General features: G+C 31.9%; 1 protein-coding gene, 2 non-coding genes and 1 pseudogene across 3 annotated transcripts; 2 read left to right on the top strand and 2 right to left on the bottom strand.

Annotated features, from left to right (window-relative positions):
- The first annotated feature begins 3,755 nt into the window (after positions 1-3,755).
- On the top strand, positions 3,756-3,829 carry TRNAT-AGU. Its single transcript has one exon. It is a non-coding gene; the product is annotated as a tRNA-Thr (tRNA).
- A 7,340-nt stretch (positions 3,830-11,169) lies between these two features.
- Positions 11,170-12,756, bottom strand: LOC124929493 (annotated as a pseudogene).
- A 386-nt stretch (positions 12,757-13,142) lies between these two features.
- On the top strand, positions 13,143-22,553 carry LOC124916204 (aspartate--tRNA ligase, chloroplastic/mitochondrial). The gene is made up of 15 exons (XM_047456938.1): positions 13,143-13,733; positions 13,966-14,109; positions 15,290-15,399; positions 15,873-15,984; positions 16,791-16,862; positions 17,070-17,161; positions 18,209-18,329; positions 18,904-19,026; positions 19,932-20,127; positions 20,559-20,746; positions 20,873-20,944; positions 21,483-21,581; positions 21,655-21,735; positions 21,940-21,997; positions 22,102-22,553. The coding sequence occupies exons 1-15, from the start codon at positions 13,359-13,361 to the stop codon at positions 22,278-22,280; spliced, it is 2,022 nt and encodes a 673-aa protein (XP_047312894.1). The 5' UTR covers positions 13,143-13,358; the 3' UTR covers positions 22,281-22,553.
- A 536-nt stretch (positions 22,554-23,089) lies between these two features.
- On the bottom strand, positions 23,090-23,173 carry TRNAL-CAA. The gene has a single exon. It is a non-coding gene; the product is annotated as a tRNA-Leu (tRNA).
- Positions 23,174-23,388: the final 215 nt, after the last annotated feature.

Raw genomic sequence — 23,388 nt, 5'->3', positions numbered from 1 at the left:
AGAATGTTCTTTTGAGCAACCTCACTTCAGAAATGAATATCCCTCAACTCACTACAAATTTCAACTATGTTTTCTAAGGTTCTCTTTAGCTTCCAATAAATAGCCAAAATCCAGAAAATTAGAGTTTTATGACAAGTTAAATAGGAGATATATCATTGTTACCACAATTACCTAATTTGAAAATTGTTAATATTGCTGTCATTTTTCAACTTTTGTTAGCAACCAAGAATTTAAATTAACTTGTCATCTTCTCTCTTATTTTTCTCCTAGTTGTTGTGCTTTCTCCTAAGATTAATTGGTGTCATTTTCAAGACATTGATCACTATATGGATCAATACTTGGATCAATGACATGACAACCACATTTCAATTATCCAATCATTTGACTTTAATATACCAGCTCTAGATCATTCTTTTTTGTGTGTGTCCTTCTTTGATGGCATCCTTAAACATACTATGTATCTCTATGTTTTTTTAACTCCATCAACAATTTTTTATATTTCTTTGAACAATAAGGCATTGTGGACCTCCTCCAATTTAATGAACTATCTTTCATACAACATTGTGTCATTTAGGTTTGAATATGATTCTGAGAGTTTGGAGCAATTGGAGAGCTTGGTCTTCATCTTCAACTTTCACCTTAATATTCTCCAAATCTAAAATGATTTTCAAGAAATTATCAAGATTTTCCTCCATGGTCTTTTCAACTATCATCCTCAAAAAAAAAAATTCTCTTTACAAGAGATTTGGTCATGTAAATAGATTATAGCTTCAACCAAAGAGATGTAGTTGTGACCTACTTTGCAACCTCTTTCAATACCTTGTCACACAAGCTCAAAATGATAAGGGAATGAGATTTGACAAAAATGTTGTTCTTCTTGTCATCCAAAAATGTTTTTGGGGCATCTTTTTTTCTCCAAGTAAGGCATGTACCATTCATTTTTTAACCAAAAAGAACATTTATCTTCATCCTTCCTATCCTAAAATCATTTTTTTTAGTGACCTTCTCGGTGTTAAAACTACTAACCATTTTAAACCAAAATGAACCAAAAAGAAAATTTATCTTCATCCTTCATATCCCAAAATCATTTTTTTCAGTGACCTTCTCGGTGTTACAACTATCGGTCATTTTAAATCAACTAAGACCATCTCTAACCCAACTACATTCTCATACCCAAAACCACTTTTTCACTCAACCCAACTATAAACGCAAACCCATTTTTGGTTTTCTATTATTTTCTCTCTCCACAAAACCCAAATATGCTTTTACACTATTGACAAACTCATTTTTTTTATTTTAAATTAGTCTTCTAATTGTTAGATTATATTAATTTTTTATATAGTTTTTTAGATGTTTAATTTTTTATATAATGTTTTTATATGTTTAATTTTCTTACATAATTTATAATATATATTATTTAATTTATTTATATGTTTACTTTTTTAAAACTATTAATTTATAATTAATTTTATCATAATTTTTTAATGGGTGTGGGTTTGAAAAAGATTAAGATTTAATTTGTAAAGTTTATAAATACATAGGTAGTATTAAAAATGTTAAAAAGTTGGGGTAAAAAAAACATTTTGAGAATATCTTTTTGAGTTTAAAAATGAGTTTTTAAGTTGGAGATAAATTATTGTTTGATTTGACACTTCATGTATTTTGAGTTTGAAAATAAGTTTTGGGGTTAAAGATGGTCTAAGACACCAAAACAGTTTTACTAATTTTCAACTCGGTGTAGCAACTTTTTTATTCTAACATTTACAAGGCTAAGAGCAAACTAGGCTCTAATCCCACTTGTTAAGTGAATGGTGCAATAGATTGTTACACTTTGACAACTCAATAATACACAAAGTAACCAAATTAACTTGCAGATAATATTTTCCATGCAATCTCTCAAAAAAGATATTGTTTTAAGAATAAAGTTAGTGAACCAGAAAATGAAATAACAATAAAACAACACAATATTTTATAGTGGTTTAGAAAAATGTCTACATCCATTTTTCAATACAGAACAAAGTTATCCACTCTGACCAAATGATGAAATTATAAGAAGATACATAAAGATTTAGAAGAAAATGTTCTCTTGTGCAACCTCACTTGAGAAGTGAAACTCACTTTAAATTTCTAACTCTATAATCTGGAGTTCTCTTTAGTTTCAATTAAATAGGAAAAGTCTAGATTTAGAACAAATTAAATAGGAGATATATAATTATTATCACAATTACCTAACTTGGAAATTTGTAACAATGTTATCACTTTCAGTTTCGTTAATTCAAATTAATTCGTCTCTTCTCTCTTATTTTTCTTATTGATTTTGTGTTTTCTATCAAACTTCATTGATGTCTTTTTCAAGATATGGATATTACATTGATCAATTACATGCCAACTACATTTTCATTCTCTAATCAAAATTAAAATCAAAATCAATCACCTAAATTAACTTCTTTATTTAAAAATAATAATAATAATATTAATTCTTCAATAAACAATTAAATTTTAAATTTTAATCTTCTTGTCTTAGTTTGATTAGGACTTGATATTAACATATTCATTCTCTATTTAAATAGGTATAATTATCTATTTAAATAGGGTAAGGAGAAAAAATAATAGTAAAAAATGTAATGTTAATAATTATTCTAAATGAATCAGCTTTAATATTTGAATACAGAACTCAACAAATATGTAACAAATGTTGATGAACACCAAAATTATTGGTAAAATTTTCATCTTTGGAATAATCTGTCATAGAAGTAAGATATGAATTAGTTTGATTCAGCTTATAAGATAATATAAATTATGTTAGTTTTTCACAAACTCCTCTTTTCTAGTATTTAAATTTATAAAAAAAAAATTATATTTCATCACTTTTATTATTTTTATTAATTATTTCTTTATCATTTTTTTCTTTTTTATATAATTTATTTAATTATTAATTAATTTTTTATATATTTAAATTAATGATTTATATAAAATTATAATAATAATATAAATATGTGTATGTATAAGTTTATGGTTGAATGTATAAATGTAATTTTTAAGAAAATAATAAAATATTTATATTTATATATTATATATTTTTACTAATAAATGATGTTATTTCTTTTATTTATTTAATTTTTTAATTTTATTTAATTAAACTTCAAAATTATATATTAATAAAAATTTAGAAATCATCCAATTAATATAATTTATTTTATAATAAATTATTATTTTTATTTAAGTAATTTATTAATATTTACAATTAAGTTAATAAAAAATTTAAATTATTTTGAATAAAAATATATAATTGAATAGTGAGCTATTTATTATTGATGACTTATAAAAAAATTATTAAAATAACTAAAGTGATTAAAATTTTAAAACAAATAATATATCTAAATATTTATAACATTATATATATATATATATATATACATATATATCATATCATATATATATATATCATATCATATCAATTATTAAATATTATTATAAATATAATATATATATATAAATAAATTGAACATTTAAGTGTAATCAAATATACCTAACTATTAAATAAGCTGAATAATATTAAAAACATTAAACTCAAGTGAAAATAAGAAACAAAACTATTAAGTTCCAATAAAACAACCCATATATTTGACAAATGTGTATGAGTTAGAAGTTTTTGAAATATTTTGTAATGAACAAGACAGAATTGTCCAAATCCTAAGCAATAATTTATCATTTCATTAACAACCTTTAAGATCAGATAACAATTTAAAACCAAAGCTCTTATAGCTCAGTTGGTTAGAGCACCCGTTTAGTAAGCGGGAGGTCTTGAGTTCAACTCTCAATAAGAGCATTATTTTTATTAAATTTTTTTTTTTTTTACCATGGGTAAATATGCTAATTTAGTTACTAGCTAACAAATATGCCTCACTATTTAGATTAATCAAACTCTTCTATTTGTTAAGAATATGATATATGCCTTTTGTGTTTTTGTCCAAACCTCTCTAAACTTAGTTAACATTTCTATTTAAATAATTTTATATAATATTTGCCACTCATTTGATATATACAATATAACTTTTGTGTTTTTGTCCAAACCTCTCTAAACTTAGTTAACATTTCTATTTAAATAATTTTATATAATATTTGTCACTCATCTGATATATACAATATAACTTTTCAATTGGTTGGTCATCTCTCAATCTTTTATTGACATATTAAAGAATTTCAGTTTGTATTTATATTTTGTTGATTCAATTGGTTTATTATTTGTTTTTGATTTGGTATTTGAATTTGTTTATCTTTGACATTGTAAAAGAAGAAAGTATATTTACATATTAAAAAAATTATACTTTTAACTGCTACCTATTAAAAACTCTCCAAGTTAGTCCAGTTAAGAGTTGATTTAAGAAATTAAAAAATCACGAGTTCGATTCTAACTAGAAGCGCGCTTTGAGTTGTAGCGGGATCATGATTGTGAGTGTCAATATGGATGACAATGAGACGGTTCGAGACGGAGAATGCATTTATCATCCTCGCCTTATTTTTATTTCAGGAATTTTTTTAATACCATCAGCACCCCGTTCGGTTTCGAGGAATTCTCGTAGGGCACCGTTTATAAAATATTTTTAAAAAAATAAAAAAATGATACAATCAAATTATATAAATAAATTTATTTAATATACTATATTAAAATTTTATATTTATTATAAAAAATAAACTTACAACTCTTATAAAATATAATGAACAAATAAATATATTAGTGATTTTATATATTTAATTGTATTTATAGTGTTCGGGCAAACGGGTCGGGCGAGACACACACATACCATCCTTGTTCCAATTCGGTTCGGTTACCGCAAAGGGTTTCAAATTGTCTCCTTAGTTAAAAAAAACTACCTATTAAAAAACAATTAAAATAAACAAATAAAAATGGTTTATGATTCAGGGTTGGGAGTTTCATTGGGAAATTTGACGAAATGGTCATGATAATGAGTGTAATTCGAAAAATGGACCACGCCTGATAAACCTTGCAAAAATGGTATTTTCGTCTTGTGAAATGTTCGTCTTGCCCCTGTGAGGCTGTGTGACTACACTTACGCGAATTACACTTACGCATATTATACTTACACGAATTACGCTTACGCGTAATATGTAATAGGGAAATTTGATTAAATGACCTACTAATAGCCTTAATTCCAAAAAAGGCCCGCACCTGATAATGTTTGCAAAATGAGCCTTTTTGCTCTGCGAAAAGTTTGTAATACCCCTCGAGCGCCTGATTTACCGCTCAATTACGAGAAATGTCATTCACGCATTTTCATCTAAAATGCGTGAATTGATTAACGCGTTTTAGATGAAAATGCGTGAATGACATTTCTCATAATTAGTCTATTTCTCGCATATAGTCTAAATCAATGATTTTTTTGTAGGATAGGCTAGTGGAGGATAAGAAGGTGCAAAAGAACCCAAAAAAAGACTCAAAGCAAGACCTACTTGTGCTAAAAAGAGGAACCCAAAAACAAGACTCAAAGCAAGACCTACTGTACTTAAAGAACTCATAAATTAATTATTATAAACAACAACGAGATTCTTTGGTGGTTCAGAGATTTTGTCAAACACTTGGTGTGCAGGAGGACACACCTATATAAAAACACCATTAGCCCATATAAAAACAAAGATACGGTCCCCCGCTCACTTTTTGCTGAAATTCACGTTCGTAATCCTTAAAATGATGATTCATCCTTACCTTATGCCTCACGGCCCTCACATGTCTCTCTCTCCATTTTACTTTTATTTAACGGTACTTTATTATTTCAAATATTACTGAAACATGGTGATTACTTCAAATAGAATTGAACTACTATAATTATGATCTAATAAAAAGGTCCACACTTTCAATTTGGAATATCCAACTTCTAATTGTTACCCACAATAAACAAAGAGTTTCAATTCAACCAATTCATCTAATTAAATTTTGTTAATAAGTCTTTAACAATATTTATCCAATAGATAACAGAAAGAAGAAAGAACACTAAACAAATATCAAACTATACAAAAGTATTACCTAGGATGAATGAAATAAAAAAGAAACATATTGTGTTTTATCTAGTTACTAATTATCAAAATGTCCATCCGAGTTGAATTGCCCTCAGTTTCCACATTTTGGTAATCTTAAGTTATTTCACGAGCTTTGTTTGTGTTGTCTCTCTCCCCCCTTCACAAGTCTCCCTTCCCAGGCTAAATAGTAGACAAAAATGAGGAAAATAACACAGAAGTCAAAACCCTTCTTTCTCGAAGATGGTCTGTTTTGGTTTTGTGGTTTTAGTTGTCAACCACCTCAATTAGGGTAGTTTCATAGTCACTAGGTGCCTCAAATCCATGGAGATTGATCACTGTGGCAACCACATTTGCAAGTCCTCCAGTTGAAACATCCTTCCTGTACCTAACACCAGCCGCCAAACCTGGCCCTCCAATTGCAATAGGCACCTGTACAAATGCAACCAAACCCACAAATTATTTCTCGGTTTTTCACCTCGATATAGTAATAATAATAATGCAGATTTGTTTTTACGGGTTCAAGAGTGTGAGAGGTCAAAATTTGAACATTTCTATTTCTATCAAGATCTGGCTCTCCCTTCGTGTTCCTTTTTACCATGTCTTCTGCGTTTCCATGATCAGCAGTAACCACATATATTCCTCCCACTTTTTCAATTGTATCAAGTATAATCTGCCAACATCTAAATACACAAAAACTGAATTCAATCAACAACAACAGCTGAATTCAAAAATATCTGAATCTATATATCCCATAAATGATTGGTGGATTCCTAGGCATTGATTGATCTGGTTTATTTAAGAATAATTTCAAACAACTCATTACTAATCTTGTCGTTTAAATCATCATTAGCCAAAATACTCTCTAAACGAAATTTAGTAATATAATCCAAATACAAAATTGTTTGTCAATAAAGCAGATATGATCAAGATTCAAGAATAGAAGTTAGACCTTGACAGCTTCATCAGTAGCTTTGCAAGCAACAACGGTGACATCAATATCACCAGTGTGTCCCACCATGTCACCATTAGGAAGGTTGACACGAACCTAAAACAAAAAAGAAGGCCAGATTTTAAACCACATTTGTCAAAAATAAAAGTTTAACTTCTGCTTCCATAAATCAATGAAGTACAAACTCATGTGTTGTTGATTGTCATCATCTTTACATAAATAAACTTATAAGATTTTTCTTAAAACTCTAGATCCTACATCCAACATAATATCAATTGGATAATATTCAAAACCCTATAATACATAAGAATGCATTGAGACGAGAATGTCTTATCTTAGTAGAGCAACGAGATTGGAGGGGATAAGGTTTGAGAGAGAGTCAGAACCCTAAAAATTGGAGATTTAAAATGAGGGTCAAGATTAGGCGCTTTATATAATATGAAAGACGCATATTACATAATGCGCATATATGTAATATGCGTCTTTCCATGTACGCATATTACATATTACGCGTAACTGTAACTCGCGTAAGTATAATTCGTGTAAGTGTAATTCGCGTAAGTGTAATACGCGTAAGTGTAATACGCGTAAGTGTAATTCGCGTAAGTGTAATTCGAGTAAGTGCAGTCACAGGGGCAAGACAAACATTTTGTAGGGCGAAAAAGCCCATTTTGCAAACATTATCAGGCGCGGGCCTTTTTTGGAATTAAGGCTATTAGTAGGGTCATTTCATCAAATTTCCCTATGTAATAAGCGTATTACACTTACGTGTAATATGTAATACGCGTAAGTGTAATATATAAACATTTTTCTATCTCATGACTCTCTCTCCTAAACAGTTAAAAGAGAAGATTGCGAGTTGCGACTGACGGATCTGTCCGAGACCGAAGCGGCTAAAACTTTCTGACAAAAACGATGACCGCAAACACAGTCCCTCCTCTCATTATCGCTCAATTGAATTACCTCGTCTCTCAGTTCCTCTTCCCATTAAGGTAATCTATCATTATCTCAATGCACTCTTATGTATTCTAGAGTTCCTCTTTTAATATATTTTATTTTCTATAGTACACATTAATACCCAAAACACTATATAGAAAATCAAAATTTCCGGTGATGATGATGATCACGATGTCTTTTTACACAATATTAGGTCGATGTCCTCCTATGGATTTCTCCGTTTGAAACCATACCAAATCTTTATCTACGTTTTGAAATCCAGTCTGTGGCGGAAATTCATGAACTTGAAGGAATTCTATATTGAGAATCTGTATTCTCCTCCTAGGTGTTTTGAGCGTTAAGGCACATAGAGATCTCCTAAAGCAAGTGTCTGTAAAAGGTGATGGTCATTTCTCATATGTTTAATTACCACATAATCTTTATAGATTATACTAATTGATATTTAAGTTCGTCATTTTGATTGTTCTAGAATTTATAAGTTCGATAAAGTTCATGAACATAGATAAAGATGATGATTTGTATGTAATCTCTTATTTCATAGGATTGGATCACAATAGTTGTCAAGATGTTGGCAAAAACTAGAAAAGTTGCAAATGGACTATAGATATGGTCATATGGATTATTCTCGAGTGGCTTGTTGTTTTTCAAGTTCAAATGAAATCATTATCAGTGTGTGAATTTAAATCTAGTCTAGGTCCTCTAGAAAATCCTCAACCATTTGTAGATAAACAGAACCGAACCTTTTTGAAAAGTGGTATTATGTCATCATTACAATCACAATCACTTTTAAAAATTGCCAAAGTAAGAAGTGAAAGTCACTTTATTTGCATTTAATATGAAAAATATGTAGTTTGAATTTTTTAGTGTGAAAACTTGTAAAATTTATAGATAATCCAGATCAAGGTCAAAACCAACATCTGAAGACAATCTTTGAACTTTGAAGAAAGGGTTATGTACTATTCACCCATAGAACTTGTTGAATTGGCTTAATAGTATGGAGTTTGTTAATCATGATATGACTCTCTTGTTTGTGTTTAAACTTGAGATAAGACTTGCCTTGATGATGGCTTAGCCTGAAATCTCTTGAATCTTGACCAAGGGTTATTTGTCTTGTGATAATTTTTGGGGAATCAATTAGATTCCCCCTGTCAAAGACTTCTTTCCTTGGATGTTGGGAGTTCAAATTGTAAAAAAGGAAAGGCTAGTACAAAAGTATGAAACATCTCTAAGATATTCTCAAATTCTTCTACGAATCCATTGATTTTTGGTTCAAAAGTCAGATTGTACTCAATTTAGTGTCTGAAGACAATTGAAAATAGTGTCTGAAAATTGTTTATCTCTTGTAGGTGGATGCAGTGGCGGACCTACAAGGGGGGCCTTGGGGGGCCCGGGCCTCCCCCAACCTTAAGATAAATTATTTTTTATATATATATTTGACATGTATCTCTTAGTCCAGTTGGTTTGATAACTGAACTCTGAAGATGAGGTCAGGTGATCAAACCCTGGCCTCCTAATCTTTAATTTATTTTAACATATATTATAATAATTTATTTTAACATATATTATAATAATAGTGTTTTATATTTCTTAATTTTATAAATTTATAAGAAAATATAAATTAATATTAATAAACAAGGTTAAAATAATTAGGCTAAAATCTATTAAATTAGATTTTCATATTTTTTTTATATAGTTAATTTTTTATGAATTTGTTTTTGTTTTGCATTTGATGAAAAATTTATTGGGAATTACAAGTGAGTTGTCACTTTGCCTACAAAGAGGAGAGCAAAATATAGTTCAAGCCATGTCATTGATTTCGAGTTCGAAAAATCAATTATAAAAATTTAGAGAAGATGGATGACATGATATTTTGGACCAAGTTAACAGTTTTTGTCAATTACATTCGATCTTAATATTTGATATGAATAAGCATATGATAATTGATAGCAATGATAGGCGGAGAAGAAAAGGGAACTCATCACTAATCTTCATCATTATCGTGTGGAAATCTTTTGTCAGGTATAATAAAAATTATTTTTTATCTATTAATAGTTATTATTTATTATTTATTAATAATTATTATTTATTATTTAATGTTAGGTTGTTGACTTGATTTTGCAATAAATGAATAATCGTTTTTCAGAATTTAATACAGAATTATTTGGCTGCATATCATGTCTTCCTCCCAGAAATTTATTCTCCCAATTTGATATTCGTAAACTCATTCGTCTTGCCAAACTTTATCCCAAAAATTTCATAGGCAATGATTATTTATTTTTGGAACAACAACTTCGGGCTTACTTATTTAATTTGCGGGATGATCCTCAATTTTCTTAAATTGAAGACTTGGGAATTCTTGCTAAAAAATTGATTGCAACAGAAAAACATATAGTCTTTCCATTGGTTTATCGATTGATAGAGTTGGCTTTAGTTTTATCAGTTGCAACTGCATCCGTTGAAAGAGTTTTTTTCTGCAATGAAGACCGTGAAGATTGATTTGCGTAATCGAATGGGAGATGAATAGATGAATGATAGTTTAGTTGTATATGTTGAGAAAGATATTTTCTCAACAATTGAAAATGAGCCAAATATTGTAATATTTTCAACAAATAGAATCTCGTAAAATAAATTTGTCTTCTTTTGAACCGACTCATGAACAAGAATAATTTAGTGATTGTGTTTATTAGTATTTTGTAATCGTGTTTGTTAGTATTTTTATGTAATTATCGAGTAAATTTTAATTAGAAAATGTATTTAATTGATCACCAAAAAATGTTACGTTACCATATATTTGGCCCCCCCGAGAAAACATTTCTGGGTCCGCCACTGGGTGGATGAGTTTCAGAACACAATTGAGGACGAACAAAAGTGTATGATTGAAGATTTAAACCGGATAGCAAATAATGAAATTGAGAGCGTAGGCAAGGAAGTTGTAGGTGATTATGAAGCAATGACGGTTGATTAGTTAAATTATGTTTTTGTACTTGTAGAAAAAGGTTATCTTACAACAACAATGATTGCTTAGTCATTTGAATTTCTAATTTGACAATGGTTCTAGACTTGTTCATTTAGTTTTCTGTCTCTTAAAAATTATTTGGAAACATCTTATCTAGTTTCAAATCTAACAAATAAAATTGTAATTGGATTGTCATCATAACTTCTGTAGAAACAATCCAGTTTCAAATCTAGCAAATAAAATTGTAATTGGACTGTCATCCTAACTTTCGTAGAAACATATGTATATAATATATTTAAAAATAATTACACAATAATACATATAACATATTCTGGTTCAAAGCGGCAAATCACATATAATAATGTCTGTAGGTAGAACTTCTTTCTATATACACCAAGTGATATATAACAGCCCTGAACTCGAGATTTACATCATCTGAGTTGAGCGACGTTCCTCCTCTTCTTGTTGTTGTTTCAAGATCCTTTTGTCCAAATCTACTAGAATTAGAAAACATTTAACACATATGAATGTAATGAAACCATTATAAGAAGTTTTTATAGAACATTAACAATAACAATAATACATTTTTTTGTAAAGCTTTTTATATCCTTCCTTTTTTTGAGAACCCCAAATCTCTCCTGAACCTGAGCACCATCAACATGATAATTGTATATGAGCATATAAAAGTTGAAACCACCTAAAATTGATCGAAATAGTTTCCTGTATCCAATAAGATTTTCAAAATGCAATACCACCACCATCTACCTACCTTCTCAATGGATGCCCGTTCCACTCACATAGACATGCCCAAAGCTCTTTGATCTACAGAAGAACCAACAAAAATTAATAAGAGCATAGTTTTGAGTAAAATGTAGATGAATTATGATCTACATACGTTTTTTCTATTGATATAATCCAAGTAATTTCTAAATCTTTCACTACACATTCACAGACTAAGCAGAAATATCCTACCCATAGAGAATGTAATCATGCCAGAGCATACAAACAAACATGTGAGCAAATGTGGGGGGAAAATGCAGGAAAAAAAAAGAGTGAAAAATTATGAATATCAATAGATACAAGAAGCTGATTATGACCTAAAAACACAACAAATTAGATGATATATGTCTATAATTAGATAGCAACCAATATACTTGTTGGCTTAAGAGTGCTATTGGACTGATAACCTAACATTATAAACTAAAATAAAGAAGATGAGAATCATTGACAAATAAGAAATTAGTTAATGGTAGCTTTAATGTTATCAAAAGTTGGAAAAGAGCAAGAAAGAAAATAAAAAACAGATGCATATGATACATTAATATATATATATATATATTTCAGTTGCTAACTTGAAATTCAAAATGACAGAACTAGTTATTTCGATTGTGAATGCAGCAGGATAGTGTACTAACATGAGTCTTCCCCAAGCGGGATTCAAGATCAACCTCATAATCTCTATGCTTCAATGGTTTCTTTTGAACAACAAGACATTTTACTGTCATGCCATTCAGATACAAGAAGCATATTGTGAATACTAATAAACTATTTACAATAATTCTATTTTACTTACATTTGGATTTAGACTTGACCTCTTCCTACACAGAATGACAAAAATACAATAATCGAAACACGAAAATTACAAGAAAGAATCCACAAGATCAATTTCTTATTTTTGTGAATACGAGAGAGAAAGGGGGATAAGCATGGGAAACCTTTTACTCACGCTCACGAGCGCGTTAGAGATATTCTTCTAGATCAAACTTCCTTTTGAAAGTGTTGTCAACCGCCGCCTACAAATCGATGACATTCAGTTTGAAGTTGTGAAAGATTCTACAAACAAATCATATACGTGCATGTATTATTGAACGAACGGAGCGGTCGCGGTCATGGCAGCTGCTGATCTTGAACGAACGGAGCGTCGTAGCAAAGGGAGCGGGAATGGAGAGGATAAGGTTTGAGAGAGAGAGTCGGAACCCTAAAAATTAGAGATTTAAAATGAGGGTCAAAATTAGGCGTTTTATATACTATGAAAGACGTATGCGTCTTTCAATGTACACATATTACATATTACGCGTAAATGTAATTCGCGTAAGTGCAGTTACATGGGCAAAACGGATATTTCGCAGGACGAAAATATCATTTTTGCAAGATTTATGAGGGGTGGTCATTTTTTAAATTACACACATCATCCTGGACATTTTGTCAAATTTCCCGTTTCATTTCCTCGTTCAGGCGACTACTCCTCATTGCACCCAATCTTCCCTTACAATGGATAAAGCTCACACTTTTACAGTATAAGCCGCCCTGCTCAAACCCTTATCCCAACGTTTCGCTCTCTCACGCTTTCATTTACAGGTTGTTCGTCGTCCTTTCTCTTCCAACATACCAAAACCCTTCAACCCAACTAAGTCTTAGATAAGTTTATAATAGTCATCAACTTCAACCTTCTTCCCCGCCATGTCAACGTATCTTCGAGCACTACCCACGCTAGGTCTGCGTCTGAGACCATTTTTTCTCACATCCTCGTCTTTATTGCGCACGAATCTGAGAATACCCATAAAGGAGCGTCAATGTCTGAATAAATGCGCCTACTCTGTTTCTTCCTCGGCGATTAATTCATTACCTCCAACAGAGACCACAGTTTCAGGCGCCAAAAAAACGGATTTACTTCTCAAGGATGCTCTCCAGTGGGTTAATAGAACTGGATTTTGTGGCGAATTATCAGAGAAAGATGTGGGCAGTCGGGTAACATTATGTGGATGGGTTGCACTGCATCGGGTTCACGGAGGTCTGATTTTCCTCAACCTCAGAGACCACACTGGAATTGTACAGGTAAATTACTTATTTTTGTTCAATTTTCAACTTTAAAGATTGAGTTTTTACATTCTTTACCTGGGCTATTTATGGTTGTCCGTTACCATTCTTAAAAATAAAGAGGAATTATACATCATATCTATAGATTTTTTGTCTGAAAGGCAAAATATTTTGTAGGACATTTTTTAGTTGAGAGGAACAACTCCTTAATGGCATTTTTTTCACCTGATGTTGGCTTCATTGATCTCAGATAACCACACTCCCTGATGCCTTCCCTGATGCTCATTCAACTATAAATACCTTGAGGCTTGAGTATGTAGTAGCAATTGAAGGTGTTGTCCGAACAAGACCAATCGAGTCAATTAATGAGAAGATGACAACAGGCTCAATAGAGGTTTGTTTTCCTATGCTGAGATAATGTACCTTGTTTGTTACCAAGTGATGTGTTCCATGTGGCTCTTTTATTTCTTATCTGCATTAGTTCATTTTGAGGTAAGTATATTTTCAAAAGTGTATCACACTCATTAGCTAGACCTTGTGAACAAAAAAAGTTAATTTTGTAAAGTTGTTAAAATCTCTTTCGGAGTCCTCATATGATATACTTCATATCCCTATTCATTGCTCTCTTGCTTCTAACATAAACCTGATTCAGATATCCTCAATTTTCAATGGATTGTGGCTCGTGCACATCCACAAGAATCAACCAAAAATGGAAGATCATTTCCTCTTATCTTATGGTGGACTATTTGAAAGGCAGTAGGGAACACAATCAACTTGCTTTATAAAAAATGGTTTCGGAATGATAGGATAAAAGGGTTCATTCCTCCACTCTTTCGCCATATTAAAAAAAAGGGACGTGTACGAGATTACCTTAAGTTGGATGAGATCTAACTCTTTTGGTTTATTTCACTTTCTGTTTTCTTTCCTTTCTGTTTTCTTGCTTGTAACTTTGTGAACGCAAAGCCGTGTCCATGCCTTTTTATGATCTACAAGTTGACCTTTAAAATAAAAATGTTAACTGTAATTACATTCTTACAAATAGAATCCCGACATGGCCTGGTGACAACTGTTAAGGCTACACACTCCCTCTCTTCACCACCAAGTTTATACTCTTCCTTGATGGATTGCAAATAGGGGGTTTTGATGTAGTTAGGTGCACAAATCATTGAGAGCTATTGTTCATGTGTTTATCTAAAATTTCCAAGGTTTACATCTAAGTAGTGCTGATGGTCACTAATCTTTAATTTTTCTGAAAAGGAGAAATAAATAAATTCCATTTTACCTCATGATTTACAATTTCTTCTTCGAATTGGTAAGAGATTTTCTGACCCATTAAGCTTTGGTTTTCTTTGATTGTTGTGTTTCTCTTTCTTGTACTTTAGGCTGAGATTCACATTAGTTGAGATGTTCTTTATTCTGCCACTCCAATCTAGTATGTTTTTATTGGATTGTGAATTAACTCGTTTGTATTCCTAATTTTGTTCTTCTGTTTTACTCAAAACAAAATTAGAGCCCCTTTACTATACTCTTGTTTCTTAGTTGCATTTGACATGAGAATTTCATGTTGACAACAGGTTGCTGCAGAACATGCTTTGGTGTTGAACGCTGTGAGATCTAGGTTACCATTCTTGGTTACTACTTCAGATGACACAAAAGATTCTGTTAAAGAGGAAATACGTTTGAGGTATCTGTGCCGAAGTTCTTATTACTTTATGTTGGAAAATATCTCTGTTTTTTGATATTTTCTATTTCACACTTTCCATATGGAGAAATGATTGCCCCATCTTGGTAGTCAACTAATTGAAGCCGATATCAGATTTTCTTTGATGTGCTCTTAGTTGATTAAATATATACCTGATGATTTAGCCACGTTTTTCTCAGTCCACTTTTCATGTTATCATGCGCTGGATTCTTTAGTAGATAACAACACTAGTGAGAGAAAAATATGTTTTCAAAATTGTTTGATCATTTCTGATATCTCTTTTGCAACATTTATCGCTAAACAACCTCCATTCAGTTCAGTTCTCCTTTTTGTTACTTTAGTGTGCAAAATCTAATTTTGGTTTATCGAAATATTTTCTTTCTAGGATGTTGTCCTATTTCATATTTTTAAAGGTGATGGTCATTCGCGGGCTAACAATTTGGTAATTTCTCTAGATACCGTTGCCTTGATTTGCGTCGTCCTCAAATGTCTTCTAATATAAAGTTGCGACATCAAATAGTGAAACTCATCCGACGATACTTAGAGGACATACATGGTTTTATTGAGGTGAGGTGTTTTTAACATGCAATAATTCATTTTTTCTCTCCCTTTTTAGACTGCAACTATGTTTCCATTTCCGTATTATCATAAATTATTAATAGATTATATGAAGAAAGTTCAATGAAGCACCTTTATTGAAGTTGGGGTTATGTCGGTGAGATGTTATGCTAGTCTTCTCCAGGGAATAAACCCTGTTGTTAAAAAAGGATTATGTGAAAGAAAACTGCAAGTACTGCCACATAACTACAGATGGAAACCATTGTTCTTCTATGCGAAGGCTCAATGTCTCTTAGGGAACCACAAAAAAAAAACACTGTAAATGAAGGACATGATCATGTACTCCAACCACCTAAAATATGAAAGAGACATCTCTGTAAATGGGTCACTCTTTTGCTTCAGAAAATTCATACTTTCATTCTATCCAACACAACCAACAAATGTGAGAGAGTCGCAATATCCCCACCAATTTCATTACTCATCTGGATTACTACCCATGAGATCACATTTGAGAGCAAGGTTGGAAAAAGATTCTGTCCTTTTTTACGTAACTGTATTTCTTGAACCTGGTCCATCATCTTCTTAGTAGATTTTTTGGGTTAGGATCTTGTTATGAATCCTCCTGTCTCTAAAATGCGCGACAATTTATCTTGGCTGAAACTACTCCTTTTCTACGTGTTCTCTAAGTTGTCTGAGTGGAATTGGACATATACTGGAGCTCAAATTTATTCTTTTAATTTCAAGAAAACTTATTGTTTTTTGTACTTGTAGTCTTTTTCCCCGTTTGATTGGGTATTTTGGATGGTTGAAGGTAGATTGAGACTCCTATACTTTCCAGATCTACACCAGAAGGTGCCCGTGATTATTTAGTGCCTTCAAGAGTTCAGGTATTCAACTTCAGTAATTTATTTTTGGCATCCTCTACCTTACTTTTTTATTTTTGTTTGTTAGTATATGGTATATTTACTTTTCTATTTACCCCAAGGCATCCAAAGATCATCTTATGATTCCATCTTATCATTGTTAAGAGTCAAATTCAATGCTTACTTGAGACTTTTTCAGAGTTGTGATTAATTTAAATGCACTTTTTGAAGCCAGGAACATTCTATGCTTTGCCTCAAAGTCCCCAGCTATTTAAGCAGATGCTGATGGTTTCTGGTTTTGATAAGTATTATCAAATAGCAAGGTACATTTTTTTGTTGATCTCTCGATTACATTTCCTGCAATAAAGTTATGGTCTTTGCCCGATCTATTGTTCCTTATTCGAATCTTCCTTTAACAACAATTTATTAGGACGTGATTGATACTTCTCCACTCCTGCCTTTTGCTGCCCTTTTTTTTATGTGTTCAATTTTTTATGACCTTCATCAAACAGGATGAATAAAAAATACCCCCTACCACCACCACAGAACAAAAAAGGAAGAAAGTTTAAGCCAAATTATTGCCAGGAGTAATAAAATTAGTTCACATTGAAGTAAATTGAAGCATCACTAGAATTAAAAGGATTTGAACTTGTGTGAGGTATTTATTTTGAATCTTAAACTCAGTTTTGCTTCAATGTAGACTTGAATGTATGTGGGAAGTTGAAAATTGTCTTCAAGTTATACCATACAATTAAAATCAATCGTTTTTACTGTCTAGAAGCAATGTTTCTTTCAATGAAGGGAGATTTCTGTTGGTGATAAGAAAACTAATGGACGTTCATTGTAAAGGATAAAAATGTCTGTTTTGAGTGCTTGCACAAGTTCAAAATTCTTTTTGAAGCGAAATTGAGTATGGGGTCAAAATGAACATTAAGTTGAAGTCCAATATGGATTTTTGCCCCTAGAAATTCTGATATGAAGTAAATTCAATCATATGCTGCCTTCATAATTGATATATATATATATAATTTTATTTTATTTTATTTTGCATTTGTTCTATTTGAGAGCAGAGAATAAAACAGCTAAGCAAGAACATATTATGTTATGTAAATTCTAAAAAATAATTATGCAAAAAAAATCTCTTTAATGAAATTTTTTTCCCTTTCTCAAAAAATAAATAAATTATGTACTGTAAATTCTCAACGGTACCTCAAAATTATTCCATAGAACCTAATTATTTATCTGTTCCAATTTTATAGGGTAAGAAAATAAAGTGGCTCTACTGCAGTTTTGAAAACCATATTATGTCAAGCTTCTAATGGCTTCTAGATGGCACATTCATACTCAAATATTTCTGCTTCTCTTTTCAGATGTTTCCGTGATGAAGATCTGAGGGCAGACAGACAACCGGAATTTACCCAATTGGACATGGAGATGGCTTTCACTCCTTTGGAAGACATGCTAAGGCTCAATGAAGACCTGATAAGAAAGGTTTGATTTTGGGGGAAGACATTAAAATCAAGAAAGGGAATTAGTTGAGATGAACAAAAGTGAAAAACGGAAGTGGACCTAGTGAAACACCTAAATGGAAAATAAGTAAAGCTCATCTGCATTTTTTCAAAAGATCCTTTGGAATGTGCCATCATGTTGTCTATGATGAAATTCCAAAATATGGTGGTGAGACTTATTCTAGGAAAAATGCTTTCCCAATTTGAACTATCGTTTTACATGTGTTAACTATAGTTTTGAAACCACCTTGTTGTTGAAGTTAAATGCCATAGCTAACCTAGTTCACACTAAGCATTTTTTCTTATCCCATTTAGCGAAGCTTGTTTAGTATAACTGAGGATGCACTGGGCTTCTGATTACATGTCTGACATTAAGATTGAATCAACCAAAAAAATGACCTGACTGAGTGCCTAAATGCTTCGGGCTAAGCGTTTTCACTGCATTGCATTTTGCAACACTGATATTATATCTTCGATTATCTCCTTTACTTTCTCTGTTGGCTTCCATAGTAATTTCCTTTAATTAGACAACTCCATAATCACACGTAGTCCTGCAGATCTTCTGGGATATTAAAGGCATCCAGCTTCCCACTCCTTTTCCAAGGCTTACCTATGCTGATGCAATGAGCCGGTATGGCTCAGACAAGCCAGATACCCGTTTTGGGCTTGAACTGAAAGATGTAATTTCTCTACCTCTCTCTTTGTTTACACATGATAAACTCTCCCTCTTTTCTCCTTTTTTTGTACTGCTTTTCTGTTTTAGGATTGGGCACCGCGTTCTCTTATATGTGTATATATAAATAACTTTTGGTTTTCGGTTTTTGTGGGGTTGGGGGGGAGACTCATATTTACAATTTTCCCTTTTGATGAACTTTTTTTTTACTGGAGTTTCATTTTAAATCACTGAAGTTGTTGTTCTTATATTTCTATTTCAGATAATGTCTACAATTTAAATGTTCAAATTAGATTTGTTATAAAATGATAGACGTGAAGTAGCTCGTTTCATTTATGAATAACAAGTGTTAATTCTATGTTTTGGGATCCAACCTTGTTGTATTTGAGTGCTTATGATTCTGGGAAAATGTTTCGAATAGTCTCCTAAATTTTGAGCCGATAAATAAATAAACTCCTGAACTACGTATTTTACTAGCCTTGAACTCACATAATAAGGACCAAATAGGCCCATTGTTAAGATTTGCATATCATCATTAGTATCATCCCCAAATGGAGGACACATTAGTTATATCTCATATAACTAAGACTGAGATAGGAGAGACTCAATGTGCTATAGGTATGTCTTAGATTTATTTGTGTCCATTTGATCCTTAATTTTATTCCAAGGAGAGATTTAATTTGTTAATTTTCATGATAGATATCATATTACTAGTACTATTGACTAAGGCTTATTTAATCTATCTTATTTAAGTTCCAAGACTAATATGATACTTTCTTAAGCTCACAGGGCTATTTGATATTTTTCCTATTTTATTATAATCAATTATCAATTTTGTCTTTTAACGTTCCTACAATCTGTTCTATATACATCAGTGGAGTTAAGTGCTCGATTTTTGTGTTGGCTTTACAGGTATCTGATCTAATGGAGGACGTCTCCTTCAAGGTTTTTGCTGACACAGTGGCTGGTGGGGGTATAGTTAAAGCATTATGTGTGCCGCAAGGAGCAAAAAGCTATTCAAACACTTCCCTTAAGAAAGGTGATATTTATGGAGAGGCAATCAAATCTGGAGCAAAAGGTTTACCCTTTCTGAAGATCCTAGATGATGGTATACATGGAAACTTATCCTGATTCTAACGAACATATGCTTTTTTTAAAGAAGTCAAGTTTTTATTATAAAGTAGGAATTTTTTGAACACGAGGAGCGTTCAATTTACATGAAATTATAACAAGCGGGTATGCAAAAAAAGAGAGTTACGTTGATTTTAAATTCTTATTAGATCAAAGTAGTCCCATCCTGCATATTATCCCCCTCTTTTGGATGGAAGCGAACAATGGAGGAGAAAGCCTTTGATTCTTTCCTTGTTGAATGGCCCTGTGAAAAGGGTTGTTGGTGGCTGGCTGGCTAGGGGGTTTCGCTTGAGGCGGCAATCACTGTTTTCTCTATCTCGCTTTCTCTCATCAGTAGAATATGATTCTGGCAACCAACATATGTAGCCGATCAGTTCACAACTAATAGTTTAAATACTATGCATGCAGGGGCTATTGAAGGAATCCCGACATTGGTATCTAGCCTGGATCCACAAAAAAAAGACCAATTATTGAAAAGATGCTCTGCTTGTCCAGGTGACCTCATCTTGTTTGGCGTGGGTGACCATTCATCTGTTAATAAAACCTTAGATAGGCTAAGGTTATTCCTGGCTCATAACTTAGGCCTGATTGATCATGTAAGTCAGTAGCATGTCTTAAAAAGAAAAAGAGAAACTATCACTTTCTTAGACAAAAAGCATATTTATAAGTAACTCCCCCCTTTTCTTATATTCATTTATCTTTGTTGTTTATCTGGCATTTAGTCCAGGCATTCGATTCTGTGGGTGACTGATTTCCCGATGTTTGAATGGAACAACATTGAACAGAGGTTTGAGGTATGTGCTGCAATTAAAGGTTCCTGATAAATGATCCATCATTCATGTAATACACTAGTTAAATCTGCCCTTCTCAGTTTCTAATTTACGGAGCATTCTGAATTTTTGATGAGGCTTGCTTGCACATGAAAATTGTGAAATTCCGTTTTCTTGCATATTATGAAACGTGTAGGAGTTTAAAACTTGTTCCCGTACAAATAAGGATTTTTAATTTGGTTTCATGTCATGCCATGGACGCTATCTACTTCCCTATATGCTGTTAGTTGCTCTTTGTGACAATAATAAGAATCTCTTTGAGACAGTGCAAAATTTTAGATGAACTTGGATCCAAGCACATTAGAGTCCCTTTTAGTTAGTTGTTAAACTGTTTTGGTTTAACAGCCTGGGATCATGAAGACTGAGTAGGAATTTACCTCGTTCCCATGTGTGATTTTGGTTTCAGCTGTATTTATTTTGTTTTCCTTTTGCTGAAGAATTTCATGATGAAATTGGGTCCTTCATTTTAGTAACTGGCATCAATTGCTCATTTCAATTTTAGGCCTTGCATCATCCATTTACTGCTCCAAACCCTGAAGACATGAATGATCTTTCATCTGCCCGTGCGTTAGCCTATGATATTGTCTACAATGGTGTTGAGGTATGAAAAGAAAAACACAAATTTCAGTGAGTTTATTTTAATTTTGAAATTTCTTATTATGATATGGTTGCAGCTTGGAGGTGGAAGTTTGAGAATATATAAACGTGAGGTCCAGGAAAAGGTTTTGCAAGTTGTGGGCATTGGAAGTGAGCAGGTTGTAAAACTCAAGTATTATTAAAGTTAGCTCTTATAAGTAGTGCACATTGATTGATATTCTTAGAGTCATCCATAAAAAACTGCTATCCAAATTTGTTTTTGACATGCTGAATCAACGATAAATAATACACTCTGAATGAATGTCTGTTTTTGTCTTTGTTGTTTAATTTGTAACCAAACCTGTAAATTTTCATTTTTGTAGGCTCAAGAGAAATTTGGTTTTCTTTTGGAGTCATTGGACATGGGTGCTCCTCCACATGGTATGATTTTTTCCTTAATTTGACTGCAGTAATTGATTATTTATTGTGAATAATTAAACACCGGTTGGTTTGGTTCTGTTTGTGTTGGATTATAATAATAATAGGCGGGATTGCTTATGGGGTAGATAGGTTGGTAATGCTGTTGGCGGGAGCAAGTTCCATAAGAGACGTAATTGCTTTTCCAAAGACGACAACTGCCCAATGCGCCCTCACGAGTGCGCCCTCACAGGTGGATCCTCGCCAGCTCAAAGATCTTTCGCTGCAAACCACCCACACCCACTAGTGTGTGTGTGTGTGTGTTTTCACTAATTTTGTTTGTTTGTTTGTTTCCTGCATGAAACAACAGTTGTATGTGCTGACAAACATATATATGAGATCTTATCAAGGAAGTAAGGATATTTTCACAATATTGAAACATGAGATATTTTGATGACAAGGATAACTTTCTCATCATTTCTCCACCAGATATTATGGATCTCTTGAATAAGCTTATTAGGAAACAATTGGACCCTTTTCATCAACTGTTAGTCTGATTTCTTGTTTCTTTCCTTACTTATTTGGTTGTCTTTTAGTCATCTTTTGATAAAAAGTTGGTTTAATAAAAGAAAAGAAAAAGAAAAAATGGTTGCTTTAATCTTCATGTTAAATGAAGAAGATACCAACAAAATTCTGCACTACATTTGTTCATGAAATGAACAGTTGTGGGAAAATATATCCCCCAATATAAGCCAGAACAAATCCACACTTGTAAATTATACCTTAATCAATCAAGTGAAATCACCGAATATAAGCCAGAACAAATCAAGCTCTAGCTCCCAAAAAGTCTTGCAAGATAATAAAAGAACACTTCATACCCTAAACCACAGTTTAATTGTAACCCGCTCTAAAGAACTCACAACAAACAAAACTGACAACAATATAATAAAAATCAAATGTTTCTTCCTTTCTTAGTTTATGTGGCTACTCTAAAATCATTAATCTTGGCAGTTTACTTTGGGATTTACATGGATTGTCACAATATAGTTTTACTTCCTTGACCATAACATATGATTAGTGTATGAAAAAAAGGAAAAAAATAAAATAAAATAAATTTGTCAGAAGTGGGGTTTGAACCCACGCCCACGTTAGTGGACCAGAACTTGAGTCTGGCGCCTTAGACCACTCGGCCATCCTGACATTTGTTTTTACAATGTAATAGAAAGGTATACAACATGATGTTTTTATATATTGTATTAATAAAATTATAACACAATTTTTAGAAAATGCATATAAAGTTGAATGTGCCATCCAAAAATGGAGACTTAAACGTAAACATGTCAAGATAATGACCAACAAACAGAGTTAATTAATTTAGCTAATCAAAATGAGGTGCATGAATAAAAAAACATGTA

This window comes from Impatiens glandulifera, chromosome 1, assembly GCF_907164915.1.
Source record: "Impatiens glandulifera chromosome 1, dImpGla2.1, whole genome shotgun sequence".
Classification (NCBI taxonomy): domain Eukaryota; kingdom Viridiplantae; phylum Streptophyta; class Magnoliopsida; order Ericales; family Balsaminaceae; genus Impatiens; species Impatiens glandulifera.
This window is presented reverse-complemented; position numbering and strand designations above follow the sequence as displayed.

Coding starts and splice junctions, on each gene's coding strand:
- LOC124916204 (XM_047456938.1), top strand. CDS start 13,359: ATGTCAACGTATCTTCGAGCACTACCCACGCTAGGTCTGCGTCTGAGA. Junction 14,110..15,289: donor TGACAACAGGCTCAATAGAG/GTTTGTTTTCCT, acceptor TGTTGACAACAG/GTTGCTGCAGAACATGCTTT. Junction 19,027..19,931: donor TTGGGCTTGAACTGAAAGAT/GTAATTTCTCTA, acceptor TTGGCTTTACAG/GTATCTGATCTAATGGAGGA.